General features: G+C 40.9%; 1 protein-coding gene across 1 annotated transcript in view; it reads right to left on the bottom strand.

The window, feature by feature from the left end:
- Window positions 1-3,270: 3,270 nt before the first annotated feature.
- The window catches only part of LNPK (lunapark, ER junction formation factor), a gene marked incomplete at its 5' end in the record, with an annotated part of 54,877 nt that continues 39,014 nt past the window's right edge, over window positions 3,271-19,133 (bottom strand). Inside the window, 6 exons of the mRNA XM_018572256.1 lie at window positions 3,271-4,098; window positions 4,234-4,335; window positions 6,317-6,484; window positions 9,153-9,223; window positions 13,066-13,171; window positions 18,839-19,063. Coding sequence (XP_018427758.1) covers window positions 4,013-4,098; window positions 4,234-4,335; window positions 6,317-6,484; window positions 9,153-9,223; window positions 13,066-13,171; window positions 18,839-19,063 — 758 coding nt within the window. The remainder of the gene's footprint in view (window positions 4,099-4,233; window positions 4,336-6,316; window positions 6,485-9,152; window positions 9,224-13,065; window positions 13,172-18,838; window positions 19,064-19,133) is intronic.

Genomic DNA, 19,133 nt, shown 5'->3' with positions numbered 1-19,133 from the left:
CAGCTTTTCCCTGTTCCATAGGCATGAACAAGCAGATAACCCTTGTAGTGCGGGTTAGCCCCACTGGAAGGGTAGTTTATTTTTGGTTTGCCCAAAGATGGGCTTTAGTCTAGTGTCTGTCCCTTCTACTACTTCTGCCAACCAGGAGAGCGTTCACAGAAAAAGTATAAAAATACAAATAAAACACACTGGATGCTCTTCTTTTGAGGATACCCTAAAAAAAAATACTGAGAAACTTGAGTGCTACCATTGCTGGCATACTAAAAATGGCAGTCTTCTGGCTGCTGCTGGCTTCAGTATCTTTATTAGTTAGTGACCACAATTATGAAGCATTCCTGAATTACATACCTATTCTAAGTCAATAAGTCACTGCACTGCCATACCAGTATGAAAGCCAGAGCACTAGCATTTATTTTAGAGGTCAGTCCCCATCTCTTGCTCAGCACAAGTTTTTTTTTTGTTTTGTTAAAGTAAATCTAAAAAAAAAAAAAAAAAAAAAAATCACTAAAAATGATCAGAAAGTGGACGTTTTAAAAACATTTGCTTTAGAAATATATATTTTAAAAAAATGGCCAGACAAAAACTTTATAGTCTTTATAATAGGGTTTCAGTTTTCAGACCTGCAATATAATCACCCTAAGTAGCATAACATTGCTATTGCTTTCACTACACAAACTTCTTTTTTAAGAGAGTTCAGTACAAGGCATAAAGTCCTGGCTGGTAAATACACTTGGATGTCCTTGGTGATAACATCTTACATTGTATGTACAAAGTTCAAACCTCAAGATTCCTTTCATAGGGCAGACTGAATGTGACTGCTGAAGAATGTTACACTTGCCGAATGATAAATATGAAAAACATTTTACACAAAGCAGCTGCAAGAGTGGATGAGATAATTTTAGACGTCATTGGCAATGCATGAACATGCTAAATGAAGGTTTAGCATATGAAACTAAAACAGACTTCTGTTGGACTGCATGACATGATATAACGGGCTGGATACCAGTGCTTGTTTTTGTGTAACAGTGGCGGGGCTTGATCCATTTCATAACTTTTTCCCTGGTGCTTGTTATAATACAAACAATTAAGAAAAACAAGGGCGCCAGCAGGCACGGTGTCACCTGAAGAGGCCGCTAGGCGACTCTCCTCTGGGACGTAGTCACGCACGCTTACCTGCCGGTGGCCATTTAGGTGATGGACGCCAAAGAGAGGAAGTTCACCTGGCGGGGATAAGGTATGCCACCGGGTCCCCTCCTACTTGTGAAACTGTCAGGTTCATGACCGAATGCCCGACTTTTCAGAGGGGGTGATACCAAAAAAACCTGTCATTTTGGTGTCGCCCAGTGCGGGCCACACCCCCCTTAAAACAATACCCCATTTGTAAACAGATTAAACATTTCCTTCTAAAGTGTAACGGCATTTAAAAACGCACCGCTATGGACGGACACCAGTATGCTCCATCACCTTTTCCATAGCAATTATGCCATATTCACACATGTGTTATAACACAGTATTTGCGTTTTGGGATGCATTGGCATTCATTTTTAATGCCACCACAACGCATACATTTACAAAACAAATTCACTTGAGCATCTGTGCAAAGATCTCTAGTTTAACAAAATGATGGGACAGAGGCCAAGCATTATGTTAGTGATAAGCAAATATCCGGCTCTGCCACTGTAGAGGGTGAGATTTGCTCTACTACAAATATTTGCAATCCACCCGACATACAGCAAGCTAGCATATAGACCCATTTGACCTCTTACTAGCCCACTTATAAGGCCCATATTCCACCATATACTATACTTTCTTGAAACTGTGACCCAATATAGTACTTTATTCATTTTTTGTATTACCTGTGGTGTGGGATACATGTACCATAATCCTCAGCACCATCTGCAGCAATATTAAACCAGGATAATAGAAAGTGAGGGAAAGAGCCCAGTCAGATGTAACGCAACCCATATGTATGTGGTGTCCACAAGTGAACTGGTAATGTGTCCAAAGGACTGCTTTGCCATTTTAAGAATTAGTCTGGTTCCCCTGGTTGGAATTGGTGGTCAGTTTGCTGTGGTCTCTTTTGTCTTTCAACTGCTAAAGGATACCCACGTGACCATAATATAAGCTGCCACTGCTAACTACCGATGAGCTGGGGCTTGGTGCCAACCTACTTAGTTGCAGCAGAGGCATTCCCCCACCCTTTTTGTGATGTGTAGCTGCGGGGCAGGGAATGAACTTGCCGTAACAGACTGGGCGAGCACAGGGGTGTGTCCATCAAAATTCTGAGCGGACTTCTGCAAACTGGGTTGGCACAAGCCCCAGCTCAACACCACTGACCTTCTGAAATTTCTAGTAGCCCAATTGCTTCCAGATTCAGTATTCACTGATCAAAAATATGCCCGCAGCAGCTGAAGTTAGAGCACATGATCTGCAAAATTTTGGGTAAGTAACAATGTTCTGAAGAAACTGGATTATGAGAGTCGGGCAACCTATATATTTCTCAGTATGATTGTATATGAGCAACAGCTGAAGCCAAGATAGAAAATATAAAAAGGAGCAAATGTACCAACCAGCCAGTCTTCATCTAAACATGCCTGGAGCCTGCATGCACATTTAGTTGATATGAAGTCCCTTCCAGTGGCTGTAGGTTACAGATGCACTTTAAGGGTATGTTCACACAATGACTGGACCAGATCTGCAAACGCAGTCCAGTGCGTTTGCATGTGTTTCAGTGTATTCCAGACTACAGAAAAAGACCAGCAATATTTTTTTTTCTGGACCAGAAAAGACTGTGCTGGTGTGATCAGAGCCCAGAAATACCATAGGGATACATTGGGATGCAAACTGTTCTGGCCTAAACATGAGCATGTCCTAAAAGTAAAGTTTCCTATTCATCTTGTTTTTTTTGGGTGGTTTAGGGATGGGAGGGATTTTGGGTTATTTTCCTTGCTTTTTATTTTAGTTAAGACCCCTATGGTCTCAATGGTTTTAATATCAATAGGAAGGGAAATTTATGGTGGCTGTTTTAGGAAGAAGTTATGAATAACTCTTCTGTTTTTGATTGGATTTCTCCCTGGGAGAGTCTTTTAACAGGATGTTTACATGTTTATATTGTTATATATAGAAACAATAAAGGAAATATTATACATAAAGTGTTAAACCTAAAAGTTGAAACATCCATAGTACACCAAAACACACACGTTGTAGGTAGCCACATAGGGAATATTTCTGTGAATATTTCTGTGAATAACTTTTAAGCAGAAATGCTAATAAATCAGACTTTATTTACAAGTAACACAAAAAAAACCACACACAAACACACAAGGCACAACAACTGACTTGTGAACTATCATTGTACAAGTATAAATATAGCTCAGTATTCAAGTACAATTAAAGCTCTTTCTATGTTACATTATGTAAACATGACTCAAACTGCAAATACATGTATCTGGTCTGTACCGTCCCAGAATGACACCTAGACATTTCCTGCTGAATCTGCATTATAAATACTGTTGCGTGTTCTGTTAATTTAATAAAAAGACATTTTCCTTGGAGAGGTTTGTGCAGCAAGCAGACACTGTACATAACAATAGTGGTCCGTGTTTCCATCCAGACATTTCACATACATTTGCAATTTAGAATATATCCCTGGTACAAAATCAGTTTAACTAAAATTTCCCAGCGTTTCCACTACAATATGTAAAATAAATAAACCTGAAAGCTTATTACCTTAAAATACTCAAAAATAAAAACGTTTGTGTACATTTTCTTCATGCTAGGTTATCAGACCAGCAGCACATTTAGGCCAACTCTAGCAGGACAAAAAGGTTAAATGCCAAGTATACTTTCCCAAGTGCTATATGGCAGTACACGTTTCATAAATGTGCCACAAATTTCTGGTAGTGAGCAGAGCTAAGATGACTTGAATGGTGTGTAACTTATGGGATCCCACTAGAAGCCATCAACTTGTGATAAGTAAGCTGCCATAAACTAATGAAGGCACATGTGACATTCACTCTGTGTCCATAAAAGAATCTTCACTTTCATTTATATTGACATCACTTGGCGTCTTGGCTGCGTTTTCTAGGGTTTCGCCTGTTTCTGCGTTTTCTAGGGTTTCGCCTGTTTCTGCGTTTTCTAGGATTTCGCCTGTTTCTGCGTTTTCTAGGATTTCGCTTGTTTCTGCGTTTTCTAGGATTTCGCTTGTTTCTGCGTTTTCTAGGGTTTCGGCATTTTCTGCATCACCAGGTAAGTCATCAGTGCATGGAGCCTCCTCACGTTCTACAACATCCTCAGGCTCTAAAGGACTTGGGGTCTCTCCTTCCTCTGATGGATCTAAGACAAAGATAAAAAGGCATTGATCATCTAACGCTGAATCTAAAAGATTGGTAATACTATGGTCCAAAAAAGAAAACCCTTCTCAGCAAACATGGAAAATTACATAGTTACATAGTATTTGGGGTTGAATAAAGACACACGTCCATCAAGTCCAACCCATATAGGTCCACGCATCATCTCATTCTTAGGGATACTGGTATCCCTGGATATTACAGTCCCTCAAGAAATTGTCCAAACGTTTCTTGAACAAATCTACACTCTTGGCTAAAATCACTGGCGATGGCAGGGAGTTCCAGACCTTAACCACTCTTACTGTAAAGAACCCTCTTCGCCGATTGTGCTGGAATTTTTTCTCCACCAACTTTAGGTGGTGGCCTCTAGTCTTTGTAATGGAGTTAATCTCAAACAGTTTGTTGCCAATGTTGCTGTCACCATTGAACATCTTGTACATGAAAATCATATCCCCCCCTTAATCTCCTTAATTCCAGCGTAAACATGTTTAAGGTCAGAAGCCTTGTCTCATAGCTCTGGTCCTCCATTCCCCTAATTAGTTTTGTTGCCCTCCGCTGGACTCTCTCCAGTTCAAGGACATCCCTTCTCAGTACTGGACCGCGTACTCCAGATGTGGCCGAACCAACGATCTATAGAGGCACAATTAGACTTGTCCCTGCAATACATCCCCTTCTTAATACAGGACAAGACCCTGCTAGCTTTGTTTACCGCAGCTTGGCACTGCAAGCTACCATTCAGTTTGTGGTCTACAATGACCCCCAAATCTTTTTCTATTTCCGACTTCCCTAGCGGCACACCCATGATTGTATAGCCTATTTGTTTATTTTTATGTCCAAAGTGCATTACTTTGCATTTATCGACATTAAACCTCATCTGCCATAGTATTGCCCACTCCCCTAAGTTATCCAGGTCCTCCTGCAATGTTATATTGTCACGATCTGTTTCTAGTACCCTCCCTATTTTTGTATCTTCTGCAAACACGGAAACATGGCTATTTATTCCCTCCCCGATGTCAAAATAACTTAAAATTTACTGTATGAGCAGCCCAAAAGATGGCTAATCAAGACTTTTATATGGCTGTCCCCTATTTGGGGAGGTGGGGATCTCTTCACATCCTTCTCCCAGGTCCACTAGTGCATAATGAGCTGAAATTACCTGTGCATGGAGCAAACCTCTTTGGGAGAGGGAGCCAGTCAAACTTTACTAGAAGCTGGTGAATGGTGCAGAGGAATACAAGTAAACTGCACTCCAAAGAAGGGAAACAGGAAGTTCAGCTCCTAGCAGGTGCCTTGGGGATAACCAAGTGAGGGGAAGTTGAAGGAACAGGGACACAGTGGTGTAGGCAAAGAAACAGATAATCTAAACCAGGGGTAGCCAAACTCCGGCCCTCCAGCTGTGGTGAAACTACAAATCACATGATGCATCTGTCTCCGGGAGTCATGTCTGTGACATGATTTAGCCTAAACCTATACTAAATACAATCAGCCTTGGCCTAATGCAGCTCTCAAACTTACAGCCATGACACTCTTTGGAAGCAGCTTAATTCTTAATCAACCTCCCTCCCCCTGACCTATACAAAGTTAATAACTACCCTGGTGAAGAAGGAAGGAGTGGCGCACCCATAGTTCACAGCTCACCTCTGCATCCCATGTCCACAGTGCACCCGTCACCAACCATGCACCTCTATATCAGCATCCTAACAAGTGATCATTTTGTGGCACAAAAACAGGTCACAGACAGTCGAAAGAACTTCCTTACACTCAGGAACCATTGAAACAAAATTCCCACTGACACCAACGAATTTACCCATTATGTCCGAATTTTACCAAAACTTACCTGGAGAATTACTGATCCCTAGTCATTTCTAAACCAAGAGAAATATAACAATCCTTAAAATCTTAGTTACATATAGTTTTGGATATCACATAGATGAAACAATACAGCTGCTTTCATATTGTCGTCATACCTGAAGAACTTTGGTTTTCAACCTCATCTGAAGCAGCTTGCATAGTGCTAGCAGAATCCTGTAACTCCATTCTTGGCCTTCTCTCTAGGTTCAGTTCTTGAAGTCGTGGTGCTTGTGGACGGGTTTTTCTTGCAGGGTTAAGGAAATAGCAGTAAGCACACCTAAATGCTAGAAAGAAAGAAATGGATGTATTTCAGAAGCTGACATTACATAGTAGTGTATAGTAAATAATATAAGCTTGATTAAATCACAAAAATACTGCATTCTGATAACTGTATGTGGTTATCATATAACAGCATTTGGTATATACACTGTATATTTGTTTTATTTCACATTCCTTTATTATATTTTCTCAAAGTTTACATGCAAACCAAGCTGTTTAACAAGTGGCAATGGCAGGGGATAGAACAAATGAATGCTGCCCAGGGTGCTTACACATGTCATTTAATTTTTTTCTGGTTTTTTTTTAACTTGTTGCTGAAATTGATAAACCACAACAGGCAGTACAATAATTTAAAAAAAAAAAATTAAAATTATACATACATACACACAATCATACTTACCAACTGGAAAAACTGAAATCAGAAAACATTCTTACAAAAAACTGATCCTTTAAATTTAAGTGTACAACAATGCTCAACCCCCCCACAAAATCTTTACAAGTTCATCAGAAACTCATTGCTGGTACATTGTGCATGAATAAATGTGATCTGGATCCTAGGATCGTTCTAGTTTGAATCCCGTAAAACTTTGCAACTGAGTATAGTGCCTGGCGGAAATATAATGAATGGTGTGGCAAACTGTAAGCAAACAGATTACCTTGGATTCTCTAGAGGATTAGTTCTCACCTTAGGTCCTCCCCAGCCACACACAGTCATGGCTTTGGGGCACTCTGAATTAGAAACATATGAAATCTCCAGCTAAGTTGGCTGGGCTAACGCAGGAAAAATTAAAGGTTTAGTCTGTGCACACTACACATCCAAAAAAAAACAAAACCCACTTCTCTCAAAGCACACTTATCTTTAGCAAGCAACAAGGATCAACATGTGGTAAATTATTTCAGTGGTAATGCTCTCTAAATAGTCCTGCACTGCTAGGAGTCCCTGTGGACCAAGTTAAAAACCAAAGATTTTGGCAATTTCCTTTCAGGGGACAACTGAAAAGAAAAGAACAGTAGAGGTTTTGGTCTAACAGCCAATCAGATGTTTCATGAATTATAACATTCAAAAGCTGGTTGCTATGAAAAACTCTTCCTTTTGGTGCCAGTTTTTAACCCCTTAATGACAAAGGTAAAACAAACTAATGACTGCACCCTGTTTACAACATAGGCATGAGTTAGTAAAGCCGTACATATGTTTGCAACTACTCTGTATTCAGGTTAATTACACTTTTTTTTTTAGGACAAATTGGGCTTTTTTGGTGTTAAATGTTTATCAGCTTTTTTTTAATTAGTAAAAGGGAAAAAAAATATTAAAAGAAATGTAAACTACATCCGTATAGTTCTTGTAATCACCATGATTTACCACCCCAAATACATTTCTCCTACTCCTGATGTACATGGGGATGCCACATGTTCATTATTTGCCGTTTCTACCTGGGATGCACCGATATGTCGGCCGAAAATGGCACTTGTCTAAATGCTGAAAGCACAATTTCGCTGCCGATACATCAGCGCATCCCTGCTTTCTTTCCTCACCGCTGGGCGCTGCTCTGTGTCCCAGCGGGGAGGAGAAAAAGTGTGGCTGCGGGAGGAGAGCGCTGTGAGCGGCCGGCGCCTCTCCTCCCACACTGCTCAGCCTCCTATGACAGTCCGGCAGAGCGTTGTGTGGGCGAAGACAGCCCGCGCTGTCACAGGAGGCTGAGCTCTCCTCCCTGCACCGCTTGCTCAGCCTCCTGTGACAGCTGTCAGGAAGGAGACGAGTACAAACACTCAGTGACCGCTGAGTGTTTGTACATAAAAGGACATGGTATGTTTACTATATCCTCAAATATGAATGAATAGGAAGTGATCTAAATCACCTCCTGTTCATTCATAGTTGTGGTTATAGTAAATATACTCTGTTCAAGTTATGAATGAACAGGAACACTCAGTATAGAGGATTCTTGTTCATTGATAACAGGGGATACAGAAAAAGAGATAGTGTCCTCAAAGTCCTCTATTTTAAAAGTGAAATATCAGGAGTCTGTTTAGATCCAATATTTCCCAGAAGCCCTTTAAAAGTAAAGTAAAAAAATGTTTAATAAAAAATGAATATACAAAAATGTAAAAGTTTATAAAAAAAATTAAATTTGAAAAATGTGAAAAAAATAAAATAAAAAACATCTTTCGTTTCGGCCTGACAATTTTTTTTATTTTGGTTTGGAAATTTCCATTTTGGCGCACCTCTAGTTACTACCCATAGTAGGGCAGGAAACCGCGCATTTTGCTTTTTTATATCCTACCTAAAAACACACTGACACCAACCCTGGCACTGAAAAGAACAATGGCCTGTCAACTAACATTAACCTAAAACAAGCCCTAATCATTTATATATCGGTCATAGAAAAAGAAATAATCCCTGGGAGTTTATCCTTTCCCAAACCTATCCATTAAAAAAAACAAAATTACCTTTAGATATACTTTGTTTTCATGGATAATCTCCTTAATGTAATTAGATATTGTTACCTTTCAGGATGGCAATACGTCATCACAAAATAACCTTTGTACGGGTTTGTATTCCTCATTTAGAAATTCAAATAAAACATACCATGTTAAAAGGCTATATTGAGGAAAACCTCTTATTTATACAAAATTATTGTATCTGGACAGTCACCAGTGTTATTAATGAATACTCACCAACATACTCAAATTCTTCCTTGAGTGCCATTCCATTATGAGAAAAACATTGCTGGCATATCAGGGCATACCTTTAAAAAGAAACAAAAGCATTTAGACTAAATGCACATTTATTAAAGAAAAAAAAAATCAAAAATGAAATAAATGAAGATCAAAATATCCCCATCAGGTTTTCCCAGCCAACAAATAAATTTTTGTACTCGGCATAAAATCAGTTTCTTGGAGTTCATTAAGAGACCAGATCAGAAGTAAATCAAAAGGCAATTGGGATATGTTGCTGCCTTCAGGAGGATTTGGACATTGGCAAACAAAACAGTTAGCCAGCCAGTTATATTCCCCTCCCACGAGGCTTCAATTTTGTTCAGAAGTGTTAGATGTAGGTCACACACTCAGAGGGTTGGGACATGCGTCTCTTAATGCAGGGCCTGACAATTTTCTTTGAATCTAGGAGCCAGCAAAAAAAAAAAAAGAAAAAAGTTAGTCACCAGGTTTTTTCGCGTTCACGGGGCGAAGAATTTACATTTTTTTTGGCGTTTTTTAAATTCCCTTTTTTTCCAAAATGTCCTTTTTTTTTTACTCTGGAGAGGACAGGTCTTTAAGGTGACATGAGGGGTCCATTGGACCCCTAGTGTCACTTTTCCAATTCAAAATCTTTAGATGGGGAATGACCGCTGCTTGCTGAGGCAGCTAAATGTAAACACAGCAGTATTGATATTAATACAAACTACCTTCTGCTCACCTCCCTACTTTTCTTCAGCACCGCACGTGGGGACTAGCGGGGAGGGAGAGCTGAAAAATGACAAGCGTGGGAGGACCCACAGCAACAAAGAATCTTAAAAGCAGCAGAGAAGAAATGGGCAGTGAACGAGACAAAAGCAAAAAGGCACCAGGACACAATGTCTAGTCGCATTGGCTACCTGGCGCCTGGGATTTGTCAAGCCCCGTCTTAATTCAAGAAACTGATTTTAAGGGGTGTTCAAAACGCTTGTTTTTTTTTTCACTCATTAAAAAAGGGACACAGAATCAAGACAACCAACCGAGATGTCCTCAGAGTGGTGAGCAACACCACAAACAAAAAGCGCCAACAGCCCACATAACATTGTAATAACTGAGGGCAGCCTGCTAGGAAGACCTTACAGCCAAAGCATGCATCAGCAGAGGCTTAAACAAATATTCACCAGTTAAAAATGACATTACTTATGAATGGAAGATCAGGTGGCAGCTTTGAAAAATCTGACAAACTGCTTCCTGATGCTGAATGGCCTGAGAAGCACTTACTAGTCTAGTAGAATGTGCCTTGATAAGAAAGGGTTTAACCTTATCCCTAAAAGAGAACTATGGGGTAAGTGTTTTTCCCCATAGTTCTCTTTAGGGTCATGGGAGAACATATACTAACCTCCTCCTGTGACCCAAAGCTCAGTAGCCCGCGATATACTAAAAGCGCTGCAGTCGGGATCGATCCCGACAATACTGTTATGATCCACCCAGCTACACGAGTGACAGCTGGCTCTGCCCATCTAGAGGCAGGAGCCAGCTGTCCCCATCCATATTTGTTTCTCCACTCTGGAGAATCTGAGACAGTCACCACTCAGTGCAGGGAGATAATAGGGAAGTGAGCAGATTGGTGCATGTTTCTGCTCACTTCCCGATCAATAGAACCGTCCTGCGACAGTTTTTTGGCAGACGTCTGTTCCAACAATGACGATGAGTGGAAATCACTCACCTCATAGTTCTCCTTTAAGCCTATTTTTTTTTTTCGTTACTCGCCGATACCAAATACCGAGTACCGGAAGTCCCATTCAGGAAGCCAGGCGGCGTGTAATGACCCGCTTCCCGATTAACAAGAAGCCGTCCCATGCTTCTCGTCACTATGACAAGAAAGCATGGAGCCGGCTAGCTGGCAAATCATGGAAGCCGGGCGCTGTGTAATGACGTGGCACCCTGCTTCCTGATTGGCCGGGAAGCCGGTTTCATCCTCCCTCGTCATCTCATGACGAGGGAGCATGGAGCCGGCTTCCCGGCCAATCGGAAAGCTGGGCGCTGCATCATTACACGCTGCCCGGCATCCTGATTGGCCGGAAAGTCGGCTCCATGCTCTCTCGTCGCAAGTGACAAGGGAGCATGGAGCCGGCTTCCTGGCCAATCAGGAAGCTGGGCAGTGTGTAATGACATGCTGCCCGGCTTCCGGATACAGGAAGTATCGGGCTAGGCAAATACTCTGTATCGGCACCGATACCAATCTAGTATCGGTGCATCCCTAGTTAAAATACAACCCATGTACCACACAAGTCAACAGAATGCAGCACCCTCTCTCAGGTCAGGGGCCCATACAGGGGAAATATGTAGCCCTTGCCTCAGTGTAGATGCCCTCTTCCATGAATTACGGCTTATAGTACAGTGTTCCTTGCTTTTCTGAAACATACAGTAACCAAGGGATTCAATTACTAAAATCCTATGTATGAGGTACTCCAGGCGTAAAAGAGGTCTACATGTAGGGCAACAATGCTTGAAAAGATCGGATTCAACCTATTTCTACAAATGTAGGGAAGATGAAGCACGGCCTCGCTACGATTTTCCTCTACAGTTTAAGCCACCATTACAGTCTATACCTTCATCTACGTTTAACTGAAGCCTAGCCAAGCACTGCAATTGTTGGAATGAGAAGGTGGTACACTACTGCACACAAACTACATAATTTAATGATATGAATTAAATGCAATCCTCATTTTCATGTTCTCACTATCTTATTCCATCTCCCAAAAGCATATTTTAAAAGCTATTAAGCTCTACTCCCTTTTAATGTCATGATTATATTTCATTTCACTCCCCATTTTAATGATGATCAAATTAATGACTGCTTGACTAACACATTTGCAACTTATTTAATGGGTATAGAAATGCTATTATAAGTATTAATGATCCATGAAATCTAATACAGTATGTATTCCCATATAGATCCTCTATTTTTTTTTACATTTAACGTATCTGTAATCAGAAACATGAAACTACTGTATATGCATTGCCATCGCTTTGCAAACATTGCATTTTCATGTATTTAGGACTTGCAAAACTATGGGACCACTAAGCTATGGGAGTGGCAACAGCAATACATTGCAATTGTCCTTTCACATTAGAAGCCCTAATTGGGAGAATGTTGGCAAAGGCACTAAACAGAGAGGCCTGCTAGGTTGATAAACTAATGTCCAATGCTAGTGCAGTTATCTTGGAAATTGCTCGGCAGTTCATAGACAACTCCTTATATAGTTTACCAAAAAAAAAAATGGTTAAATGGTAGATTACTGCAGAGCTGCACTATCACCATCATTTATTTTGTCTAGAGGCGCTTCCTCCCAGCTTTATAACCTTATTTTCCCAGCAGTCAGCTATTCCATTAACAGTCACACAACTTTGCCTAACAACTTATTGCAGTATAGCCGCGGCTCCCACAATAACACAGTACAGCAACAATGCCCACACCCATTTCAGTACCACCACAGTGGCCACAATTGTTTACAAAAACACCCACACAATCCACTATTATCACAGTACAACAAAACTGCTGACAGTCATTACAGCATAGCAACAGTGCCTCCAATTATTTCAGTACCGCACAATTATTACTACCCACGAGTATTACCTTGACAGCTACAGTGCCAGGGTAATACTTAAGCATAACTGTACTGTAAGAATAATAGGAGGAACTGTACAGTACTTAAATAATTGGAGTTAAAGACAAAGGGTTGATTTTTCTTTCATTTTTGAGTACTGCTTAGACACCATTAACATGTGTAGATATTCCCTACAAGATAGTAAATCTTCACTGAGTACAGATCCACTTATAGGTAGGGGCTAAAAAGGACTTTTGCATAACTTTAGTTATAAACAGGAATAACAGGCTTTTAGATGCCATTACCTGTTCTGGGGACCATCTCCAACCAGATATTCGATAACTCTGTCTAGGGCACCCCTCTCTCTCGGAAGAATTGGTCTTGCCAATGAAGGTCCCGGTGGATGGATAGCTATTACATGGATAGAGATCACACAATTATAATTTTATTTCGCATTAAAACTATTTTAGAACTTCTATATTGATCTTTAGTCAACCAGCTAAAGCCCCAAAATAAAATTGAATATATCCCATCTTGGCAGTTCTTCGACGTGGTGGCTGCAATCACTTTGCTTTTTATGTACTTGCAGAAAATGTACTTGACCTGAAGAAAAAAAAACCCAGTAGAATAAAATGTGGGCAGTTGCAAATTTTTTTAATCGAACGATATATTAGTGCAACTTTAGGCCCGGTTCACACCTGGGCGTTTTGTAGCGCGTTCCTACGCTCTGCAAAACGCTCAAACACTGAAATCCCATTATTTCCTATGGGTATGGTTCACACCTGGGCGTATTACAGGTCGTATGAACGCGCTACAAAACGCCCTACGCCCAGTACAGGAGCTTCTTTGGGGCGTATTTGCCACACGTATCCATTGGGATACAGCCAGGTAGCCCTCGGAAACGAGCGTTTTTCCGCGAATCGCCGTAAAACCGCGTGTCACGAAACTCGCATATTGGATACGCCTAGGTGTGAACCCAGCCTTATACAACCCAAAAATTTAGAGACAAATGTACGTCAGTTAATTTTAGTGCCCAAAAATATAATACCCATTTTTCTTGTAAAATATAAAAGATGAGGTTACAACAAATATGCCCAAGAAAAAAATTGCATGTCTGAAATGGCGACAAAATACTGTACCCAAAATTGTCCACAAGCGACGCTTTAAAAGCCCATACAGGTCATCAGTTTAGAGATACAGTATCCGTGAATATTGGCCCTAGAATTATTGCTCTCACTCTGTTGCGGGCAGCAATACCTAACATATGTAGGGCAATCGTCTCCTCCCTACACGCGTTTATATTAATATGCATACGCTTGCAGGGGCCTTTATCCCTTTTGCTGCCACCAACATGTCTTTCTGTGCCAATTGGCCCCTTTAAACAAACTCCTGGCAGCTATAGCCAGGGCATGAAAAATCCACTCGTCCACGGCGAGAGGTCGGTGGAGCCTGACGAGCAGCTTCCCGGCCGGCTGTTGTAATTACACGGCTGGCCGGGAGCTTTACATTCAAGCGATCGGGTATCTCTAGAGACGCTCGATCGCTTGTATTAGCAGCTGTCACTGCCGGTCCCAAGATCCGCTGTGCCTGATGCGGCCGGGACCTGTCATGTAAATTGGCAATTATATCGGGGGCTTCTTAGCCCCCGACGTAATAGCAATAAAAGTTTTGTGGCAAAAAAAAAACATTTTTACATTTACGGTACTTTTTTCGTTGTATAGTAAAAAAAAAAAAAAAAAACCCCGAGGTGATTATATACCTCCAAAAGAAAGCTCCATCTGTCCCCAAAAATTTTTAACATAAATTGCAAGGCCAATAGTCCGGTCATGCCGACTGGTGAAATTTTTGACTGACTGGTGAGACACCCTGAAATTTTTCAAGCCCTGGCTATAGCTTTTCATTTGTAATGCCCCTATGTGATGGCAATAAAGAAAAAAAAATTGAATCATAGCAAAATGTAAAAATAAAAAATGTTTAAAGTCCCCCACCCCCGCATTAATGCAAACACACGTCGGGTGCGCCTACATACGAAAACGCTACACATTTTTGGTATCGCCGCACACCCCAGAGTGAGACCAATAATTCAAGGGCCAATATTTGTGGATCTCTAAACTGAAGACCCGTACAGGCTTTTAAAGCATCGCCTATGGACAAATTGGGGTACAATATTTTGTTGCCGTTTCACGGACGCAGACAATTTACTTGGGCATGTTGGGTATCCATAAAAATGGTATTATATTATGGCTTTGGGCATTAAAATTAAGCAAATTTTTGGGTTTGATAAAGAGTTGCACTAATATCGTGCAACATAAAAATATGCAAATGTCAGCATTTTATTCTACAGGGTTTTTGCTTACAGAAAATATATAATGTTTGGCGGTTTTAAACAATTTTCAGGCCTAAAATGTGGATTATAATGTGTGCAAAAAAAAAACAAAAAAAAAGTTCAACTTTTTTTAAACTTTACTTAATTGCCATCACAGAGAGGCTTACAAGTCCCCTATGTGATAGCATAACAGTGGTGACAGGTACTCTTTAGGTGACATTGGGGGTTAATTAGACCCTAGGGTCACCTTTACACTGCAAATTAGCTATTTTAGCGCAGATCGTGCACTTCACTGGCCCCTGGAAGCTATCTGGCAACAGCTTAGCCGCCAGAATCACTTCCAGTGTAAAGCCGTCAGTCAGCTTTACACATGCAAACAGAGTCCCGGCAGCTAAAGGGGCCCCGCTGCCAGCAACATATGCCATATGGCGGTGTCAGCTAAAGGTTTTTTTTTGTTTTTTTTACAGGCGTGTAGACTTTTTATATTCACTGTATATGAAGAACAAGTCTGCTTTAAACAAAACTACATTTCAGCTGATATGCAGTCTATAACCGGATACCACTTTAACCCAATTACACCAATTTGCTACACAGCAGAGTAGCAGATATCAAGGGTTTACATTAAAATCATTATACATTTTGATATCAGAATGGTGAAAACATAAAAATCCTTCAACTTGAAAAATGCTTTCTTTTGCTTTTTTAAACTGAATTAATGGAGGTGGGTTGTTAGGCAATTTTAGACTCAAGCAGTGCTTATAGATCTTACATTTTATATACACTGATACTGACACTGATATAACAGTTTTGCTAGAAAAACCACCATGGTGCTACAGAGAGCCAACAGTTCAGGCAATTTTCCACCATGTAGCCAATCCTTTAATAAGCAAAAGACATGGGCCTCTCCAGCGATGTATCTTGCTGCTCACGCTGTTACCAACAACAGTAATTAATATAAACATCAAAGCAATCATTGCTGGACGAATGGCCATTTCTGTAGGGTTGGCATTCTCTCAACTACCTGCTGGTTATTAATTTTCCAACATATGGGAACACAGTTGCGAACAAGGGTGGAATTGATTTTTCCTTCCACAAAATAGTGTGAGATATGAACAGAGGCACTTAAAGACCATGAGATCTATTGGCTTAGCTACAATACATGCATAGTGATGAAGCAGGATACATTCTGTGGAAAGCTAGCAAATTTAAAAAAGGCAATAAACATGCATAAAAACTCTGACCTGTGTGTAAAAAGGTTTTTAGCCGCAACTTCATATTTCATTACAAATTTAGTACAAAAGACACATGCTTACAGTGAAATGTTTACCCAGTCATCTTAGTTTGGCAAACCTGAAAGTGTAAGTATGATTTAACAAACTGGCATCTGCTACTCAGGCTTGAGATGGACAAGCATCCCAGCTGCTCAGCTCACAGTAAGTGGCCAGACTTCAACAATGGATAAGCAATTCAGGCATACATTCATTTCTACCTTTCTACAACAACTGCAGCCTGACAACTTGGCCACTGTGTAACCCCATATCCGTATCATAGATAAACAGAATACAACTTTAACCCAAGCTCATGTACCAGTAGTTTTTACAAAAAAAAAAAAAAAAAAAAAAAATACCCAAACTCATTGTCCAGTTGTTTTTAAAAAAAAAAAAAAAAAAAAAAAAAAAACTTTACTTCGGCAATTGGCCAATTCACAAACGGCCATTTACCTACAGAAGACCATCGGTGAAATTGTTTCATCTGAAAATCAGGCTGATCATATGTCAAAAATAATTTGGTTAAGTGGAACACATCAAACTTCAACTTTTCTTACTGTCTACAATAATCAGCCTGTCTCCAAAAACATGTGAAGGCAGTTTAGAAAAGAAAATGTTAGGTCAAGAAAGATAGCGTTATAACCTTAAAGAGAACAGTGCTCTTTAGAACTACTGATCCCACCATTAAGATTGCTGAAATTCTGCTTCCTGCTCTTGTGGGACACTGCTGAAAGCTGCCTGGGAAATCATACACAGCAATGACACCCTTTCCATTGAGCAGCCACAGATGTACAGAGCTGTGTGGTGGACGCAACCCCACCACTGGCTCAGTGTTGTCACCCCCAAATCAGTGGTATCACAGCCAGTCCATCCTCCTACTTTTCAGTGACAGCAATTCATAAAACTTCTCAGCTGTTGAGTGAGGGAGTGCGAGCGAGGGAATGACTTCTGGACATGTTCTACATGTCAATCTTCTGACAAGCTGCTGCTGCAGCCATAAGAGTCACAGCAAAGCTTGCAGGGTAATGTGGTCTGCCGGTGGCACTGCAGCCCACCCACAGTCCCTGCTATGAGAAGCTGGTAAGGTGAGCAAGTAGTATCTAAAAGGCAAGATTGTTTCCCCATGAAGTCAGTAAAGACCTGTTTCTACCGGTGTATTTTTGCAGCGGTTGAAAGCATGTTAAACTAGCGTCCTCCCGTCACCCTAGGCTCAGTGTACCATGAGCTGTAGCTGCTGCTCGCGGTATACTGAGACGCCGCAGCGGATCCCGACAATTATGTCTGGATCCGCCCAGCTGCGTGACTGACAGCTGACTCCGCCTATCTAGAGGCAGAGCCAGCTGTACCCGCCCCCTCCCCGTCCGTTCCGCCAGTCAGCGCTGGCGGATCGGAGGGGGGATTCCAGCCCCTCCCCTGTCACGGCAGAGAGCTGTGACAGGATCGAGAGGTGAGGAAACGCCGGTATGCGTTCGCTCACTTCTCGACAGTCTCATTGTCACAGGTCGGCTAGAACTATGAGGTGAGTTTAAAGCACTCACCTCATAGTTCTCCTTTAATTATGGCAAATGTACAGGGCCCAATACCAAGTGTGCAGGAATAGCAACCAAAATTACTACGCCACCATCAGTAAATATCACATACTTGGAAAATCCAGCCTCTGTGCATAAATACACTCACATAAACGAGTCAGGCATATTTTTGCACAGAACGGGTTACCCTAAAGCCAGCATTATTCCAAAACCGTAAAAAAAAATCCAGCCTGACCCATTTTTTTTCTGAAAGAAATAATCCAGGAGAGCTATTGGCCAATTCATAGCAATCGGAAGATGTACTTTGCTGTAGAAAGTAACATTTGATTACCAGCTCTTTTCAGACTAATTAAGCATAACTGCTGGCTCCAGCAGTAAGTAAACATGCCAATAAAGTAAAAACATTTTATACCACCCCCACCCACCAAACTGCTAAAACATTAATTCATAAGCTGTTAACATTGCCCACATTTGCAATCTTATCAGACAGATATTTGATTTGTTTCAACGGTCTAATTAGGCTTACTTCTAAGAATAAAGAAACAAAAAAACAAACAAAAAAAGTGTTAAACTGCAGGTATTAGTAAAGTTAGAATATATATTCTAGACGTGTTTGCCTTTATAACGGATCCATATAAAATCTGAAGCTTTCCTAAACCCAGGGCTGTAAAAAGGTATGTTATATATCGTTGACTACAGAATACTGCAAAGTTTTATTGCCATTTAAACAAAGAAGCCATAACAGTTAAACGAGCTCTAGCAATAGGCTTCAGTATCACAAGGTGCCAGCTGTAAAGAGTTATGGCTAATTGAATATGGAACTCCTGCTTAATCAGATAACTGTGCTCCTATTTCCAAATGAAATGCCATTTCCATGGTGTCTGAATATTACCAAGTTTATTGGTAACCAGAGAAAACTATATAAACTGTAAATAACAGTAAGTGCTCTGTTTACCCATTCCAGATATGGCAGGAGAAAGCGTTCCAGGGCGTCTCAGTACGAGGGTTGACTGTAATCCTGGCTGAACAGTCCGCTCAGGGGGTCCACCAGGAGCTGAGGTGTCCCTTTGAAGACCCGGAGTTGCCGCCAGCAGCCCTGGAACTTGTGGAGATCCCTGGTTGGGGTTTACTGGGGTAGACACACTTAAGTTCCTTTGAGCTGCCGTCCTCTGGCGTAGATCTAAGGGGAACATGTACAATGCATAAGACATTTAATGATTCATTACACCCTGCTGAAAATATGTAATAGA

Source organism: Nanorana parkeri, unplaced genomic scaffold, assembly GCF_000935625.1.
Source record: "Nanorana parkeri isolate BGI_ZX_2015 unplaced genomic scaffold, ASM93562v1 scaffold44, whole genome shotgun sequence".
Classification (NCBI taxonomy): Eukaryota; Metazoa; Chordata; class Amphibia; order Anura; family Dicroglossidae; genus Nanorana; species Nanorana parkeri.
This window is presented reverse-complemented; position numbering and strand designations above follow the sequence as displayed.